The sequence below is a fragment of the Thermobia domestica genome, chromosome 3, assembly GCF_964235325.1.
Source record: "Thermobia domestica chromosome 3, izTheDome1.hap1.1, whole genome shotgun sequence".
Classification (NCBI taxonomy): Eukaryota; Metazoa; Arthropoda; class Insecta; order Zygentoma; family Lepismatidae; genus Thermobia; species Thermobia domestica.
The window spans coordinates 70,091,325-70,110,916 of record NC_137456.1 but is presented as its reverse complement, the minus strand read 5'-3'; the positions used below and the strand labels follow the sequence as shown (position 1 = coordinate 70,110,916).

The following is a 19,592-nucleotide window of genomic DNA, read 5'->3' as shown; positions in this document are numbered from 1 at the left end:
ATACTCTGTCGATATACTTGTAAAACATGTTTCAAAATATTCTCTCGAAAAAGTAATCTTGATGCTCATACACGAACTCATACCGGGGAAAAACCGTTTCAGTGTCAGGTATGCATGAAGTGGTTTCGTCTTAAACATCATCTCAAACGACATTATTATCGACTTCACCCATCTGAGGCTTTAGCATATGATCTTTAATTTGGGTTTCAGTTTTTGTGTTTTGCGTCCTTATACAACACCCAGGTAATGAAAGACGGAACGTGGGCTCCGATTCATAACCGGGACTTGAATTCAATGCAGTTGGCGACAGAGTTGTAGTTCTAAAATTTTCAGAGGGTATACGCTGTTTTGTGATCATCTATGATTGTCATGAAAGACATAGAAGGCATTTTTAATGAAGAGTGAACACCATTAATAACATAAACGGGTGTAGGTATGGAGAAGGAGCCAACTCATTCCGAGAAGGAACAGAGAAAATTGCACCCGACCTGCCAGAAGTAAGAAAATTATCCAAATTTAACTTTATAAAATCATTAATATATGATTTTTTTTTAATTGATAGGTTCTGCATTGCTCAGTTACGTATTAGCCCATGATATTGAAAATAGTCATATCTTAGTTTAAAAATATCGAACAAGTTTGGTTCTCTTCAGCAGAGAACAAGGTTTTAATCAATTGAAATATCAGAGCCATAGACCTTCGAAACACTAGGATCGCCTCAGAACAAAAATATACTACTTTGCACCGATGTATCCCCATATCCTAAAACTAAAAATTCTGTGTTTTGGTCTGGTGATATATTCCCTTTATCATTGGAATCATGGCCTGATTAAATAAATAAATAAATAAATATAAACAAAATAAAAGTAGAAAGTATTATACGCTTTGAAGCAGAAGGTATACGGCATGTACCACCGTATACCCTCGACTACACCCCTGGTTGGCAAATACATAGACTATCGTGCAAGATCAAGGCTGAGTATAGGTTGTTCTCCACTACACCATTTCACATCCAAGAGCTAGATTACAGAACCACAAAGCTGGCACCGGTACATGATCCTTAGTTTGCTATACTATGTAATGATTGGAATTAAATAAAATTTCTGTTTGATGTATCACAGTTATGCCTAAGCTAAAGGAAACGGATGATTATTGAAAGTGAGTGAATTACGGAGAACCTCAAGAAATTCCACGGACACAATGTTCTCTACTAGAAATTTACAGGCTTGGAATCGAACCTGGGACTCCTCGCACTAGAGGTTGTGTAGCGATTTTATTGAAAGATTACGAGGTGCATTCAAGTTATAAGACCTTCAATTTCTCTCTCTCTCTCAGGATTGGTAACAGATAGAAATGGGCTGTTTGTTTTAAAATACACGAACACTCGTTATCAATGCGTGGCAGATGGCAATACCGTACGGCACACAGAACTTGAATGGCAGCGGTGAGAGTGATTACTATTTTTGATACTTACGATACTTGTAAAGTGACCGCATTTTCCTTACAATAACAGCGAATAATCATTCGTTTCCACCGTTTGCGTGGTGACACCACTTGAAATTCATCGCCAGTTGAGAGGGATATATGATGGTGGTGTCATAAATGTGTCTAATGTGCGTTCGTGGGTGCGACAGCTCAAAGAAGGCAGAACGCTGTGTGACATCAAATAAAGACAATCTCGGCCTTGCACAAGCCGGTCTGACGATAATGTGCACAGTTCCCACAGAAATGCCAAGTTTGGAATTGATGTGTTCCATACACATTCGGCGATCTTCCAAAACAACTTTATTCACTCGTTCATTCATGTCGTCAGATAGGCTTGTGCGAGACCGAGATTGTCTTGGTTTGCTGTCACACGACGTTCTGCCCTCTTTGAACAGTCACATCCACGAACACACAGACATATCCGTGACACCATCACTATATATCTGACTCAACTGGCGATGAATTTAAGCACTGTCACACCACGCAAATGGAGAAAACGACAAGTAACATAAGTATCAAAAACAGTCGTCACTCTCACCGCTATCGCTAGAGTTCTGTGTACCGTACGGTGTTGCCATCTGTCACGCATTAACAATAAATGCTCTCTTATTTTAAAACAAACAGCACGTTTCTATCTGTTCCGAGCCCAGTGGTGGACAAACACCGTGCTCGTGGGTTTTCTCGGGGTTCTCCCGTTTCCTTCCACTTTCTTCATTCCACCATTTCACTCATCTCTCATCCTCACAGTCTCCTTTAGCCTCACCGGCATAACCGTGGGACGTAAAACTCAATGATTTCTTTTCATTTTTTTTTTTTACTTTTTTTTTTAATTATGACTTTCGTAATAGAAAGCCACACTGAGACCGAATGAATCGTGAACCTAAAGCTTTACGTGGATCCGAAGACATAAGCTACCATTGAGAATCGAACCTAGGTCTTCAGCGCCGAAGGTGTGTAGCTATACTAAACACAAAATATTAAATGTCTATCTTATAACTCTCCGTTATTTGTTGCACATGCATTTTTAGGGATTTATATAAATTTTGCAGTTACCTGAATTCCTGGAAAATAGGTCGGCAAAAATGTAAAGAAAATATTTGACAGAGTAATAGAACAGAGCATATTTATGAGCTATAACAAGTCTCGAGAGGTTGAATATGTACACGAAGTAAAACTTGACTGATATTGCTCGGTGGATCAGAAAGATTTGTCGAAATGAGTTCTGTATCTTTATATTAATTCTGTCTTTGACTCAAAGTAGTTAAGTGAATAGTTCGAATCTTTCTAATGTGATTAATTTGTTACGAGTACGGGAAATGAAAGACGCAAAAAGGCAATCTTGTCGTAACTGGCAGCCACTTATTTTGCAACGTTCATCCTGCTACCTTGCAGTAGTACTTTGAAGTAATTTAGCTACGTTTCAAATATACTTTCTGCTTTGTCTGAATGTATAGTTAATCCCATAGTTAATCCGTGATAATATGATGTATTTCATGAGAACTTATTTTTATTGTTCAAATTATTTTGAAATGTCTTGTATGTACTAAATACGCAATTTCGTTTTGCTGTCTCAGTTTGTTCTTCAGTTGATAAGGTATGAACAATTATAAGTTGAACATACTGTATAGATCTTTCAAGAGTGGTAATCTATGATAAAATAGAGATCTTTACAAGTGCCATACCATATTGTGTTTGGACCACAGTGAAATTTGCTTAAGTTTGTAATGTCTGGTTCTGTAAGGAAAATATCCGACTTAACAAGTAACATCTTATACGCGTAATACCATATGGTCATACCTGTAGAGATATGTACTCAAATGAAGCAGATGGCTGACATAGCAAATTATATTGTATCATCATTGTACCATGGGAATTCCTGATTCCAAATGACTGTAATATATATATATATTACATTTGAATTGATTTATCGCTTTTAAATGGTTATTGAATTAATGAGGCATATAACCGAAATAACAAGAAGACATACAAGAAATTTTTATGAGACTTTCATTTCAAAAATTAAGTTCTTTAAAATCAAGTTCTGTCAAGCTATGTAATAAGTGAATGATAGAAAATCTTAAAATATTTCAGAAGTTGAAGGTTGATATTAGAATTCTTATCTATTATTAAGAAAAACTTGTAAATTTTAAGTATTGCATGTGTTGATTTCTGCGTGTGATATGTATGGAATTTGTTTGATGATACAGTATAATTTGTATATGAAAAGTGTAATTATCTAGTCCCTAATATAATTTAATTAAATGGAGTTAAGAAAAAAGTGCAACTGTGTTTTCACTTTCCCTTTAATTTCCTGGTCCTACATATTCCTCGTGATGATTTTATCTCGTGATGAAACTGGTGCAATTCTTAAAATTCATATCGCATTTGAAGGGAAGCATATAACCAACATTTTGATTTAACTTCGCCGACACATTTTGCGTTGATTGATCACATAATTTTTGTTGTTTTCATATAGAGGGCAAAGTTATAAGAAATTAAAGAAAATGTTATATTTAACAAAATATCTTTTTTCTTCTCAACCAAAAAATAATTAATTAATTAATATATAAATGGAAGAAGATAATAAAATATCATTGACTCAGGGAGAGACAGGTTAGAAATACAAAATTCATGTGTACAATTTGCTCTCAGTTATACTGAGTAGATTTTAAAATCCTGTTTTCGTAAAATTGTTGTAATTCCTTATAAACTGCTTACATGTATATCTTCTCATATATAAGTATATACAAAATATGGGAGTGGGTATGAATATTCTCTTCATCAGCATCATAATATACATTGTTCTGATTTCAGTTGAACTATCAAAGTAATTAAATAAAGAACTTGAGCAAAGATACTAAGCTGAGTCCGAATTATCGGCAGAATGAGGATGATTTTCTCCCTCAATCATATTTTGACCCCCCCCCCTTAAAGAAACTAATTGATCCATCTCTCCCAGAAATGTTTGTCTTTCTTCCCCATATCATATTTGGTAATAAGAAGTTCGAATATATTGTCAAATTCTGTTGGTTTTTATCATTACATGTAATCTCAATCTGTTAGCTGTATTCTGAAATGAAAGATGTAAACTATTCACTTTTGGCTTCTAAATTTATACTCACAGCCACCGCAGTATATGCATTCTTTTCCCCTGTTTCCACTGTCGCAGGGAAACAGTTAATTATTCTATTGTTAATTATAGTTTAATTATTCTATCGTGCCTATAGTACCCGTTGCAATCATGTCCCATACCCTTTAGTTCGTCGCGGGAGGTGAACGTATAACGAAGTTGTGCATGGATTTGTAAATGTCTTACATTGTAATGTGCAATGTAAGATACCTTCAATCCTATACTCGTAACACATTTGGAAAGGTTAAGTCTGGGTATCTCACACAGTGTACAATCAATTTAGTTATTGTTGCTAAGTTGATTATGACGTAAAGTTTGACAGCCCATAACTCGGGAATCCTAGACCTACACAGCCTGATATTTCACATGCATTTATAGTACGTGAAGTTGGCTGTATAGGTTTTTGTTTTCAAAAAATACGACGCAAAATTCCACCGCCCATAATTCGGTAAAGCCTGCACAACATAATGTTCATATGCTTATATAGCGTGTCAGGGTCAATTACCATGCCAAATTTGATCCCAGTTAGATCGGTTACATATATGAGTTTTTATTTTTGAAAATATGACGCAAAACGTGACCACCCATAACTCAGGCACGTAAGCCTGGACAACAATATTTCACGCTCTCATATAATATGTGGAGTTCTACCACCATTCCAAGTTTCTTTTTTTTTTTTTTTTTTTTTTTTTCCCGATCGGATGAGTTTGGTGTGTGGTTGTTTACTTTCAAAAATAGCACGCAAAATTTGACCGCTCATAACTCATGAACCCAAAACCTGCACTACATAATATTTTACACACCTATATAGCATGTCAAACTCTATCATGTCATATCAACTTCATATCAACTTTGATTTCGATCAGATGAGTTGTGGCAAACTCATACGAAATATATATAGTGTCCTTGACTCTTCAAGTAAAAAATCAAGTGAAGGACGAAAACTGAAAAGTATAACTTGAGAGAGGCCGTTTCCAATCTATAGTGCCGATTTCGAGACACCTACTTCAGGAAATTCCATGTCGCCAGCAACAACGATGCTTTATTTGATATCCGTGCATTCTGGATATCACCAGGTATCGAAGTTCCATTGAAGGAGGCTGCCATATAGTGTAGGTATGCCATGTCCCAATCAGTCCTCTTCACAGACTTTTCATAGGCCGTCAACAATGGTGCGGGATCACCGCTGTGTCAAGGCCTCTTTGAGAGGGCCGGGGACACAATAGTCCATCGGTTCGTAGATTTCGGTGAAGGGAATGATACGAATACCAGTTTGTGGTCCTGCTGTTTGTTGAAGAAACAGTGCTGTAGAATAAGTGGTATGCCTTAGAATAAGTGCCTTGTGTATTGATTCAACAATTCCTTTATTTTCTCCTTTTCATACTGATGAGGAATGTCATGGCGAAAAATTTGTCAGGGTGTTAATCTGATCATAATAAATTGCGCTAGCATGGTGTACCTTTAACTTCCCTTTGTAACTGAAACCAGCAACAATCGTGAATATCTTGCCAAAACGTTTTCTAAATTCAGGGTATCATCTTTGGAAGTATTTAACACCAGGTTCTCCGTAGAAAATTGCAGATGGCCTGTTTCAGTCATTGAGACACACATGTACCTCGTCCAGTGTGACAATGTATTTCCGCCTTCGCCCGCTAGATGGTGCTTATAGAGTTCTCGACGATTGGTGCGACGTTCTTCAATGTGTTCCTGAACATGTCCATTTGGATGCTTCTCCAACCCAGATCACAGCGAACTATGGTGTAAATTGTGTTGGATAATATTTCCACATAGTTCACAGTATCTCTTTGTGTACCTAGTCTTTTCCTTGTGACGAGAGTCTGCACTTTCCGAATAGTAACTGATATCTCGTAGGAGGATGGGGATTGACTTCTTTCTGCCCTACAGGAATCTCCCCACTCTTTGCCTTTCCGGCCTCTTTTAACACGCGCTATGCCAGTCTTCGATGATGAATCCTCTTCCGTACATATCTTGATTATGACATTGTAAATGTATTTTATACCGGAGAGCGCCATTATGTAGCTTGCCAGGAGAGTATCTTTGGTGGCATTCTTCAATACGAAAGTTCACCTCATGTATCACGGATAAACTGAGATCCAAACAATCTAGACGATTGGTGATGCCATTCACTTGACGCTAGGTTGCTTACTATCGCCTGTGAAACCTATCACCATTGACTGAAGACAACCTCGTATCGTATTTATAATGCAAAAACATACCAGTTAGTTACGAATGGCATTAACATGAAAATATTTAATGTACTCAATCCGTATTATAAACGAATGACCCCTCAGTCTGTAGTTATGCTTATTCCCAGTAAATCATAGTCAGATTAATACTTGTTACTAACTGCATTGCCTGACATCAAGAAATGGCGTTAACATGCAAGCAATTTGCAGACGAATCGACGATTTGGAAGGAACTTGTTATAGTTCAGTCAATAAAGGCAAAAAATAGGCTTTTGTCGGGACTAATTAGTAACAAGCTGAAACTTTGCCAGTTATTACACCACCATAAGGAAAGTACTTCCTCAAAAGTCCCCAACCCTCCCCCTCTTGCTTTCCCCCCACGGCCCTAAACATGTAAATTTGCATACCTACATTAAAATGTCAATAACTCGATTAAGCCAGCTCGTATCAATATGATTTTTTAAAAGCTAGGTTCCCCACATTACGTTCTTTAAATTATGTCCTATGTTTTTAGCTAAAGTAAGTATTAGCGCTAATGAAATAAATTGCTGAAAAAGTAGATTTTTCAATATAATGTTCAACATTTTTGTTATTATTACTAAAAATCTGATAACGCTACAACAAAATGTTTCAAATAAAACTTTTAGCTTGTTCTATTAGCTTTAAAATGATATACGCATTAATAAGTTTATAAGAATGAAAACGATGTCCAGAGAGTTCTTACCAAATGACTGCAGGTGCAGGAAAGTCATCCTGCCGGGCTGGCTAGGCGCGCACCATAATCTGGCAGTTTCAGTGGGAGATTTATGAAGTTTGTATGTTCTAAGTGATTTTGTGCAGTAAAAGTGAGAAGTACTTAATGAGTATCTAGTAGGTTTTTATTTCTGTAAGGTTTTTGGTGTATAATTTGAAATGTAGGCATATATTACTATGCCTTTAGTATTCTGTTTACATGCTCATAATCAATTTAGCTTTATATGTTTAAAAGTCTACAGACAAAGTTACGTTAGGTTTAAATGCAAAATAGCAATTTTCAAGTACAAGGCAAGCATTGAAAGGTTTAATCACTACATAATTATTCACAGTCAATTTGAAAAATATAGTATAAAATATATAATATGCCTGGTTAAAACCCAAATGTGTTTCATTTCAAACACTAAACTTCAATTTAAAATGCATAACTCTTTATAACGTTTTGTGATTATACAATATTTAATCATTTTCGAGCTGTCAAAATTATATCACTTACCGTAATTAATAACACAAAGTAGAAAGTAATGTTCCTAATTTTAAACTTGAATTCCCATATCATTTTGATTAATAAAACTTAAATATATTACATTGACAAGAGTGTAGTCATTTCATATTGTTCCAGGCTACCTGAGACACATTAATATAAAAAGCAAAGAATAATTTTGATTTCATTTGTATAATTTGTGGAAATGAACTTAACGTAGACACTGTAGTTGTAAAAATGGTGTACATTCTATTCGTGAAGCTAGTGTGCAAAGAAAAGGCGATGTGCGCGAAAAGTTAGGGAAAGTGTATTAAGAAAGTGCAAATTTTAAGAATACGATTAATTCAAGGGGGCAAAAACCTTATACCAGAAAGTCATGACATTTTTACATCACAAGTTACAAAATAACAACTTCAGGTGAATCCCAGAAAGCTGAAAGTGAGTTCGTTGTTATAAATCACGCTCTCGTATTTGCTGTAAGACCTAGATCGTTTCTGTCACCCATGTAGACAAGCCATGCTCTAAATTTGCATCGATTATACGGTTCAAAACACTTCATAAACATATTTCATCAATGGGAGTGTGAGCATCTTACCGTGAGGGCACAATCTACCTAACATAAATCATTAACGCTAGCTCCCCAGCTATTCATTCAGATGGATTTCTCCAAGCTTTTTGATAATGTTGACGTAAATGTGTGAAGTCTTGATAACAAAGGCACTTTTCGTCCTATGGGAGGGATTCCAGGTACTTGCGTCGGATAACAAGTTAAGAGAAATCCAATTCAATCTTTTATTAACACCACAACTATCCGAGAGTACTTATATCCAATAAAAAAGAGAAATACAGGTCTTTCTTCAATGGTCATTGAAGACTTAAGTGAACTTCAACAAGATATCTTACGGACCAATCTTCACAATATCTATATTCCCTCAACCTTGTATGGCTTGTAGGATTACAGTCGCAGCCAGGATGGAGTGGATTTATGACTACCATAATGATAAATTCGAAAAAGTGTCCAACCACATATATCGTAGCTGTATTGCAGTTGATCAAAGCAGAAAATGAAATCAGTTGTAGTGATTGATGGAGGATTTCTTATTTACTATGTTCCTTGTACTTACGGAAATGTTATTCAAAACTGTAACAATTACACTAAGTGTTCACTGAATTACGACCACCTATCTAATACTTTGTTGGTCCACTTTTGATCAGAGGACGGCCTGAACACGGCATGGCATGGATTCTGGTGTTGCTGATATGTTTCCACGGGGATCTGATACCATATATCCCTGATGGCATCCCACAACAAGCCCACAGACGTTGCTGCAGGAGTCATGGTGCGAAGAGCTCGTTCCGCAACATCCCATAAATGTTCTATAGGATTAAGATCCGGTGAGATAGGGAGCATGGGCGGAGCTAAGAATTGTATGCTGGGGTGTCAGTGGGGCAGACCTTTTGGTCGGTCTCGGGGGTCTTAGTATGTGGCAATCTTATAGGTGGCATTTTTATTTTTTGTCGAAAAGTTGGTGGGCAATGCCCCCCCCCCATGTGCCCCGTAATTCCACCCATGATACGGAGCCAATTCATATGCTGCATCTCCGTGAAATGTTCCTTAAGCCAAGTAAGTGCAGTCCTGGCTTGGTGGCACTGTGCATTGCCGTCCTGGGAAATACCGTCTTCGTGTGGATAGAAGTGTTGCATTATAGGGTGTACGTGGTCCTCTAACACCTGCAGATTCACAACGGATGTCTCCTTGTGGTCCATAGACACCAACGGTCCCAGTCCATGCCAAAGGCGCCCGTACAATACGCACCATGCACGAGGGATCCATAGCTTCGTGCAGTTGTCGCCACACGCCCGTCCAAGAGGGGTAGTACAAATAGATTAATTGGACTGACACACCAATCATCCATGGTCCAATTAGCGTGTTCTGTGCCCGAGCGCGACGAAGTCTGTGTTAACGAGTCGTGAAGAGTGTGTAATCTGCTGTGGAACTGCATGCGTGTCAATGTACGCCGTATAGTTGCGTGGGATATAGGTGTTGTGTATCTACCATTGTATTTGTCACGTAATTCCCAGACACTGGTGGTTCGTTTGGCTGTCACGAGCTATTTGACGCGACGCTCGCTCCACGTTTTAAACTTACGTACGTTCCCGTAGTTCCATCTCTTGGAGACCGTTACCCGATTTTCTTCCCATTCCTTGCACAATTTCATTACACAGGAACGGGCGCATCCGACAAGTATTGCTGTCTGGATATTGACGTACCTATTGGTCGGGTACCCTCAATCATGCCCTATTAAAATGCGGATAAATCCTGCCCACCTCCCATTATAACACCGTTCTATCTGCCAATATGTAGCCTCGAGTGTGTTCTTTCTCTGCAATACTACCAGTCGGGCTGGTCATATAATCACCTCGGCTGCTGACCGCACTTTCTTATGTGGAGGTTGCAATTCAGTGAGCACTCAGTGTACATTGTAAACATATACGGAAAAAATGTCACTATCGTTTTTGACTGTTATTGTGAAGATGGAACATGTTAAAAGAAAACTTTGATACTAGTACCAAACTCTAAGACTTTTGCACCTGGTGTTCTTCGTCTCATTTCTCGCAGCTGTGAATAATCTAGCGCTAACCATATGTAGAAATGTAGGATTAGATTGTTCCGCCATGTGTGAACACTGTAATGGACTTTTCTTCGATAATTATCCTGCCTATGACGATGTTATTAACTTCGATTATGACGACTGTGAACAGTGTAGCATTTTGTTTTAACCAGATTGGACTGAAAGCTGAATTGAATTTTATCAGTCAACAAGTAAACATCGATTGTATAAAATGTGTAGTAATATTGTAGAAAGTAGAATATTTAGTTCTACTTTCTACATTCCATGTGTTTTGTGTGGGTGGTCCGTCATGTTATTACAGTATAAAATACATTATTTTGCACTGTTAAGCAGCTACCGATTGTTGCCAGTCGAGGACATGGCGGCTTCATAGTTGATAGATAATAAAACGGCCCTAATCTAAGTTAGTAACAATTCCCCGAACCAAAATGGGCCATATTAATTAGCAATAATACAAGTAAAAAACAGATTAATAAAATATAGTAACTATAAAGTTGCATATAACAGTTATAAATAAAATATTAACTTATGTGCATAGACTATTAATAATGTATATACATGTATATATTTTAAAGCTAAGAGTTATATTTCGTTCCGTTTGTCATATTTTCGTGGCATATTAGAAGAGTAAGAGTGCTCTGGATTAAGAAAGATTTTTTTCTCCTCGTAATTCTTCTAGATATTGCAACGAAACGTGGTACATAAATTATGTATAGACAATAGTACTTTTCAAGGTAGATTATATTCAGGCATCTGTAGGCCTACTCAGTACCGCTTCAGGGGTCCCCAAATTTCAAAAAAGAGATTTTTGATGGAAATTTTCATATTTATCCCAAAACACTTTTCTCTTGTACATTATAAACACATACGCATGGTATTATTTCAAGTCTTGTTTCATTCTGAAAAGAATGACGTATTAACCATGATACTTGGATATAGAGTACTGTGTTTGGAAACTTATTTTGTATATAGATGTCCCACTTTTCCTCATTTATATATGAAATTCAGTATTGCCAAGTAGGATTGAGAACTATTTTTTCGTCGTAACTATTCTAGATATTGCAATAAAACTTGGAATACACATTACATATAGACCATAGTATTTTGCAAAGTAGATTATATTCAGATACCTGTGGCCAGGGTTGCTCCAAAGGGCATTAATTTTCATAAAAGGGATTTTTCGGAGGGAAAGTTCCCTATTTTACCTCGAATTTCCCTTCCCTTGTACATCATGCAAACATGCGCATGATACCATTTGAAAACATGTTTTATTCTGAAGAGAATGACGTATAATCCATTATACTAGGGCGAATAGTACTGAAGTAGTAGCTAATTAACTGAAAATCAACGTTTTCCTTGGAAAATACAGGAATCTAAAAGGGTTAAGGGGATAGAGAGGAAAACAAGAAGGGAGGGGTGGGGACTTTTCAGAAAATACTCCTTATATTGTGGTCTAACGTTCCTGAAAAATTCAGCTTGTAACTAATTAGTCCTGACACAAAACCTTTATTGACTGGACTATTATTACAATTTTCAAGATACTCTACACGTACAATATGTAAGTAGGTATATGGAGGTGGTCTTTTTAAAATAATAATTTGAGAATAATATTAATAAAAGACGGGAGTGACCTGTTAAAGGTTGATTAGAAGTTTATGAGAATTCTTTAACGTTTTTTTTTTTTTTTTTAAATAATAAAATCGAAACGAAAGAAAAATGAAATACGAAATAGTATGATATTTATGTAATTTCTAATACTAAATTCAAAACATATTGTAACGAAATAAACTATTAAAGTAGTTTAAAAAATACAATCCTCTATGTATGTAATCTAATTAACTATATTTTTGCACAAGAAAATGTAAATAGATACAACAAGCCTAGTTTTGTATCTCAAAATAGAAAGCCGAAGTGACGTATCCACTATCCAAAAACTTACAATTTTCAGTCGTTTTGTTTAGTTATGTAACTTATTCGTTTCCTGCGCGGTTCTTCTTAATTTCTGTATGTAACTGTCTGATTCAATTATAAAGAAAAACTCTAAGTGCGTGTATTAGCAATTTCGAAAAAAAAAATTTAAACAACGTACAATCGTTACAGTTTAATGGATAACTTATTCTTGTTTCAGGTACACAGTGGATAACACACCATTTGTGGAGATAATTGACTATCTTTCGAGCCGTGATAATTCTACATGTGTTGAAAATAGTTCAAGGATTTTACCTGCTACTTCGAAGATGCTTATGTCGTCGCACACGTTGGATAATGAAACCACAAGAAACTATGATAATACCGTTAGCGTAAATAGAGAAAATCCGAAGAGCAGGAATTCTGATGGTGGTGGTAAAGAAATGGTCTCATGTAGTATCTGTTCATTAACATTTGTGGACGAAATTTGGTTGAGAGAACATATGGAATTTCACAAAGAAGAGAGACCATTTGCTTGTCGAATCTGCGGTAAAAGATTTATTCGAAGACATCATCTGAAATATCACTATACGGTTCATAAAATTGAAAAAGTGTTTGCATGCAAAATATGCCATCGAACCTTTACTCTTAAACACAACCTTAGGCGTCATGTTATACAACAGCACTTACAACAACTGAAAGCAAGAAGTTAATCGTACAAAAATAGTACCAGCTATATTATTATTTTCATCAAAAGGCAAAGAAATGGTAGAAGAACTTCCATCCCTACTCATCCTTCTGAATCACTTCTAATATTTTTATATTGTGCTTCATTATTTATGTCAGTTTAAATAAGCATCTTACAATAAGTTTATCCGTATTATCCACAGATAGCAACTCTTTCGTAATGAAACGTTATATTTATAATGGCATTTAAATACATATGTCGAACTTTTCAAATTCATTCATTATCGAATACTACAGAAACGTGTTTTTCACATTTTTTTATGTTTTAGAGAAAGTTTTACATGTATATCAAACCTCATTCTTCTAAAATATTTGCATAATGCATACTTATGAACTTCTTCCTTTTCTCCAAAAAGAATGTCGTTATTGGTTACGAAATTTTGCTTTGCAAATTATATGCATATACCGTTAAGAGGAAGCAGTTACAAGTATTTTAAGTCCTACCTGAACAACAAGAAATAATATGTATAACAAATAAATCAGAAATAGGATTACTTCATAACGGAATTCCTCAAGGCTACATTTTACTTCCAACATTTGATCAATTTTTTGCGTAAGCTCTTTTCTAAATTTCTTATTACCTGTCAGAAAAGTGTTCGTGCCAATGAACGACACCAATGTAATGTTAAAAACCGAATCCAAATCTATGCAGGTGATGTGTTCTCAATCACTTTTAAGTTATCAACATGGGTAGAACATTTTAAGCAACCTATACATTCAAACCGCGAAGAGAGTGGTAGTTCAGTTAATTCTAAATTACCATGAATGCTGCATCTTTAAAAGCTAAGATCAATAACTAAAATTCTTAATGATAAAATTCTTGAGAATATAGATTCTTGAGATTCCGTGCCCTCACCGACATTGAAAACACTATAGCTTGCACATATATATTAATGCATTGATTAACGAACATTATTCTGGAGACCTTCACTTGAAGCAGATCGATCTTTCCTAGTGCAGAAAAATATTGCGAATTGTCATGGATATCTTCTCACACCATAGAAACCTCAAAGTCTGAAATATATTGTTTATTGTTTTTATTGCCTCTGTAATCAGTATGTGTACCTATGTATGATTTTTTAAACACCTGTCCTCCAATCTATTCCGTATTAAATAAATATAGTATAATTAAGTTCTGTTATTTTTATTACCTTTTTGTGTATCATTACTAGACGAATTCAATGTAAATTATAAATTGTATCAGATGAATGATCAAATAAACGTAATATAGCATAATAAAATACCAAATAATCAACAATGATACTTTTCATTGTATAAATAATGAAAGAAAAAAAATGGATGATGTGTTACACCAGCGTTCGAGAAAATATATTACCTGGTATGCTGAAGAAAGAAAGAAAAAGGAAAGTGAAATATGGGAAACAGGGAAATACAAGAGGTTGAATCTTACTTGAAATCCATGATGTGGCAGGGGTATGGTGGCCCAGTAGTAGATCTCTCACTTGTGATGCGAAGGGTCCCTGGTTGTATCCCATTTTATGTATTTTCTTTCACACACGTATACCAACTTTTCTACAATCATACTTTTGCACTTGTTATCTCTTCCTCTTAGGCTATAGGTACAGTCAGAAACAATATTAAGTATAGGTTGGAGCTATCATTTCTTATACATCCAACCTAAACTTAATATTGTTTCTGACTGTACAAGTGTATTGTTTCTGACTGTACAATGTTGAACCAAAGATTTACCGTATATGTCGGAATCCAAGACGAGGCTTTCTGCCGCAATTTCGTGCTTACAGATACGGAGTTGTCATGCCTTTGCGACAAATGACGTAGCATGTACTGAACAGTATATTAAGGGAGTTCTGTATCTAATTTGATGTTTAGTTTAGTTTTATAGTAAGTTCTGAAAATATACCCAGCGTTTCTTGTATTTGGGGGTAAAATTACGTATGTTCAAAAAATAAATGGGAGGTCATCTTGGATTAAGAAGTATATGGCTAGTTTACATAGGTCTCTACAGTAAACCAATCCAACCCCAGTCACTTCCATTAACAAAGAGGTTGAATCAGTTCTGCTTTTTAAGAATTGAATCAGTACTATATTTGTAAACTAATTATCCTAAATAACAGAGGCTTTCACATGAGCAATCGATCATGTCTGCTGTGTCATATGTATAGTGTTGGCCGTCTTGTCCCGAAAAGGGTCATAAGAGTTCTGTCTCGTCTCGAAACGTATATCTGTTCCTATTGGACAATCTGTTCGTCTCATTTCGTGGGAAATAGTATTTTATATGAGTCATGCTGCTCTTAATTATAACCATCGCTTACAAAATCAGAGGTAATTCTACTTGTAATACTATTACTATCATGTTTAGTGACAGGATTCTCCTCATCCAGTCTCTGAACACATTGATTGTTCATTGTAGCCTTGATATTTATCTGATATTTTCAAGGAAAATAGGAGTATCCTATTTTCATACACTATGAGTAATTGATGGTTATAAAATCTTTCAAATCCATAAAGCCGGGAAAAGACTTTTTTTTTAAACATATTTGTTCAACTTATAGCTGTCGTAAAGAAATACATATTTTGTGTCTTTCTTATTTCATTATATAGATCAAGAAGTATATTTGACGACAGTATACCTTATTGGAATGGCAGTAGGTTTCTTGGCCTCAAACAAAGTGAAATTCTCTGGGATTCGAGTACTTTTAAATTTATCAACGCAATTTTCTGTCACATCCAAGTTCATCATATCAAACCTATTATTTGTGAGTTTGAAAAATTCAGCAGCTTCTTTCTCGGCAGCTAGAACATATTCTAAGGCTGCATTTATTTTTCTGGAAAATAGCTGTTTCATATAAAACTCGTTACTTTTCGCGGAATGTAACTAAACTATATCTGATATGGAGTGAGGCAAATGCAGTTATCTGTAATTTTTATCTAAAATAAATTGAACTATTGTTTTCGTTATGACAGTATCTAAGAGGGAAACATTTTTTTTAAAAATGGTTCCTTAATAATTTCAAATGTAATTCGTCAACAAGCCCGATATTTGATGGTTCTGTGAAATTCACAAAACAAGAGAATAAGAAATTCACATTCATTTCTTTCCAAACTTCATATTACCTCTTCATAATTCAAAGACATACGTGACAACGCTATTCTCAATAACTCCTACAAGTGCTAAAGTTACATTGTATACATTTTTTAATGATCTTGCCATCAAAATCATAATATTGTTTATTTCCATTGTAAAACTGTGCACGAGCTGGATAATAGTAAATAAGGACAGACATCTCAAGTTTTTGATATTTATATTTTCTTATACAAAGACCTTGTCAATTAAAAAAAATAATATATTTCGATCGTTATATAATAAAAAAGTATATAAAAAGGAAATTTCTAAGTAGGAAGTTCATCAAATCTGGTAGCCATATCTTTCGTAGTTAAAGTGAAATATAGTATTATTTCCAGGTATACTTCATCAAGCGTAATACTCAGGGAGAAAAATGAGAAAGAAAGTGGGCTGTGATAAAGAGGTAGAATTTTCTTCTTCTTATCTTTCATATTAAGATTGCATGTGAAGGGAGAAAGGGCATATTAACTATACTGAAGTCTGTAGGAGTCCAGAAAACGCTACATGGAAAGTTTTTAATTTCTAAAATTAAGATGAGATATGAATGATTGAAGTTCTCGCTTGGAAATTGAAAGGTTAAAGTTGTATTTAAATTTAGGAACTCGGTTTTAAAAAAATCACACATAGTTACTATCTTCGAAATGAATTGAATATCTTGCCCTGTGAACAATGAGAACTTGAGGAAACAAGAAAATAATAAAAATAAATAAATAAATAAATAAAATAAAAAAGAAGCGAATATCTTTTGTCTTACAGTTGGTTTCATTTGATCGTAACATCACAAGTAGAAGACACTTCTCACACAGTTACAGATACCTATATTCTCGCAATATGCATGACTGCCATTACTAATTACTCATTAATACTGAAGACAAGCATGAAAACTATGTACACTGAAACTAACTCTGTTTCCAATACACGTGTATATCTCTGCAAAAAGCGCACGCCGTCAGCATAGAATGTTGAATAATGTACGTGACAATTATAATGTCCTGAATTCCGCATTTAAATTTCTGGCCTGTAAGAAAACACTTTATAATACTTATTAATTTATTTATTGGCATTTTGTAGATACTATGTACGTAGCTTACTTTCTGAAATCTTAATATTCTTCTTGTTGTCTTTTAACTTACTGACTAAAATTCAGAAAAATGATCGGGAACATAATGCTGTTCTCGAAGACTTTTTATTATTTTCTGTAAATAACAATAAAAACAAAACAATATTTTTTTTAAAAGTAAACCATTTAACACTTACAAAATGTTATGAAATAAGTTAAAAGTTGTTCAGTTAAAGAGACTTCCCTTGTGTGCATTATTTTTTATTTATTTATTTATTTATTATTATTTTTTGCTTTTTCCAGTTTCCTTCACTGCTGAAAGTTTTTCTAAGGTCAAAATTCCTAAGAAAAAAAATCTTGAATTTCCTCTTGTGTTAATTCCAGTTTAGTTGGGTAGATTTGACTTTAGCGTCCCTTTCAGCATAGAAGGTTTTTGAGACATGAACCTACAGTTTTAACGTGGAATCCAAACCCCATGAGCTTCCGCCAAGAATCGAACCCGAGTCACCCACGCCAAATTCCAGTTCAATTCTTCTGTATGCCAGTAAGCAAAAATTTAGCTTCTAGTCCCAAATTTTTAAATATTAAGATATTGATGAGAATAAATCATGTAAAAGTAACATTCAAGAACCGTTACTGTCAGCCATACAAAATGTTCGCTATCTTGTTCTGTTGGTATTACAGAATTTAATAACGGACATTATGACTGATGGTATTGTCTCTTGAGTTATTTCTACATGGTTTACTCTTAGCAGTATCTCAATATTTGCAAGTGTAGATAGCGGATACTTTCAAATATTTAGGATCAGCATTAACAGACCAAAACTAGATCCACGAAGAAATTAAATGTCAACTGAAAGCAAGAAGTCTTGTTATTATTCAGTCCAGGCTCTTTTGTCTTCGTCAATTCTGTCGAAGAATTTGAATTTTAAAATATATAATATGAAAATTAGGTCTGTTGAGCTGTATGGCTGCAAAACATGGTCGCCTCTTTGAGGGAAGAATGAAGACTGAAAGCATTTAAAAATAGAATCCTGAGGCGAATATTCGGACTCAAGAGGGACAGAATTGGAGATTTGTGGGGAAACGAAGAATTGCATAATTTATCGTATTTACCTAACGTTTTTAAATCTAGGAGGCTCAGGTAGGCAGGCAGGCCATGTAGCCAGAATGGAATAAAGTAGCAATGCTTTCAAATTTTTAACTGGAAACCCAATACTGGTGAAAACTTAAGTCTTTTTCAGCGATATATCCGAACTTGGTATAGGAGCTGAAGCTTTCTTGATAGTGTGATGCAAATACCATATAGAAGTCAACTGCCACTTTTATATGGACTACCAAAATTACACAAGAACCAGCATCCCATTGAGAACAATTGAGGAGTTTGATGTAATAAGCGCGTAAGCAAGTTTACGCCCTTTTTGCATCAAACGTATTTGTTGCTTTTGCCATGCTTGTTTAGCCTCCTGGTAAAATTCCAATTTAATATCTGAATAAAATGCTGCATATTACATTGTTTTATGTAAGGAAAAAAATACTACTAAAATTTTCAACATCGTTTTTTTCCAAATGCATCGTTTCAGACTAATGCCCTTATTGCATCAAACTCCTCAATTGTTAGTACTAGCGATAGGTACAATTAGTAAAATAGGTACATTTAACCACCTGTTGACAAAATTTTAGTTAACTTCGACGTTGTCTCTCTGCCTTCACAAAAGTACCAGTCCATGATATTTCACTTATTCAAGAGAAACAATTTCCATCGAGCATGTCGTAGTTCGTTTCGCTATACTTATACATCTGCCACTTTTTTCTATGTGGACAATATTATAATTAAACAAATGGTGTGACCATGGGCTCACCACCCTTGCCTGTTGTCGGAAACCTTTTCGTGAAATAATTTGAACATCAGATTTTACAGTCAACACCATCAAAACCAGCTTTATTTTATAGTTACGTCGATTATGACGATACGGAAAGCAGTTACCACATACCTTCAGGAATTCTCAATAGCCAACACCAAAGCATAAAATTAACCATGGAAATAAAAAAGATAGTTTGCCTGCTGTTTTTGAATAT

The 19,592-nt window shown here is 35.1% G+C and overlaps 1 protein-coding gene across 2 annotated transcripts in view; it reads left to right on the top strand.

Moving 5' to 3' along the window:
- The window catches only part of LOC145680488 (uncharacterized), a 158,123-nt gene that overhangs the window by 114,256 nt on the left and 24,275 nt on the right, over nucleotides 1-19,592 (top strand). The window contains exon 5 of one of the 2 annotated variants that reach the window (XM_081751068.1): nucleotides 12,821-12,961. The exons of the other annotated variant lie outside the window; for it this stretch is intronic. Coding sequence (XP_081607194.1) covers nucleotides 12,821-12,835 — 15 coding nt within the window. The 3' untranslated portion in view covers nucleotides 12,836-12,961. Of the gene's footprint in view, nucleotides 1-12,820; nucleotides 12,962-19,592 lie in introns of those variants that run through there. 2 annotated transcript variants of the gene reach the window in all.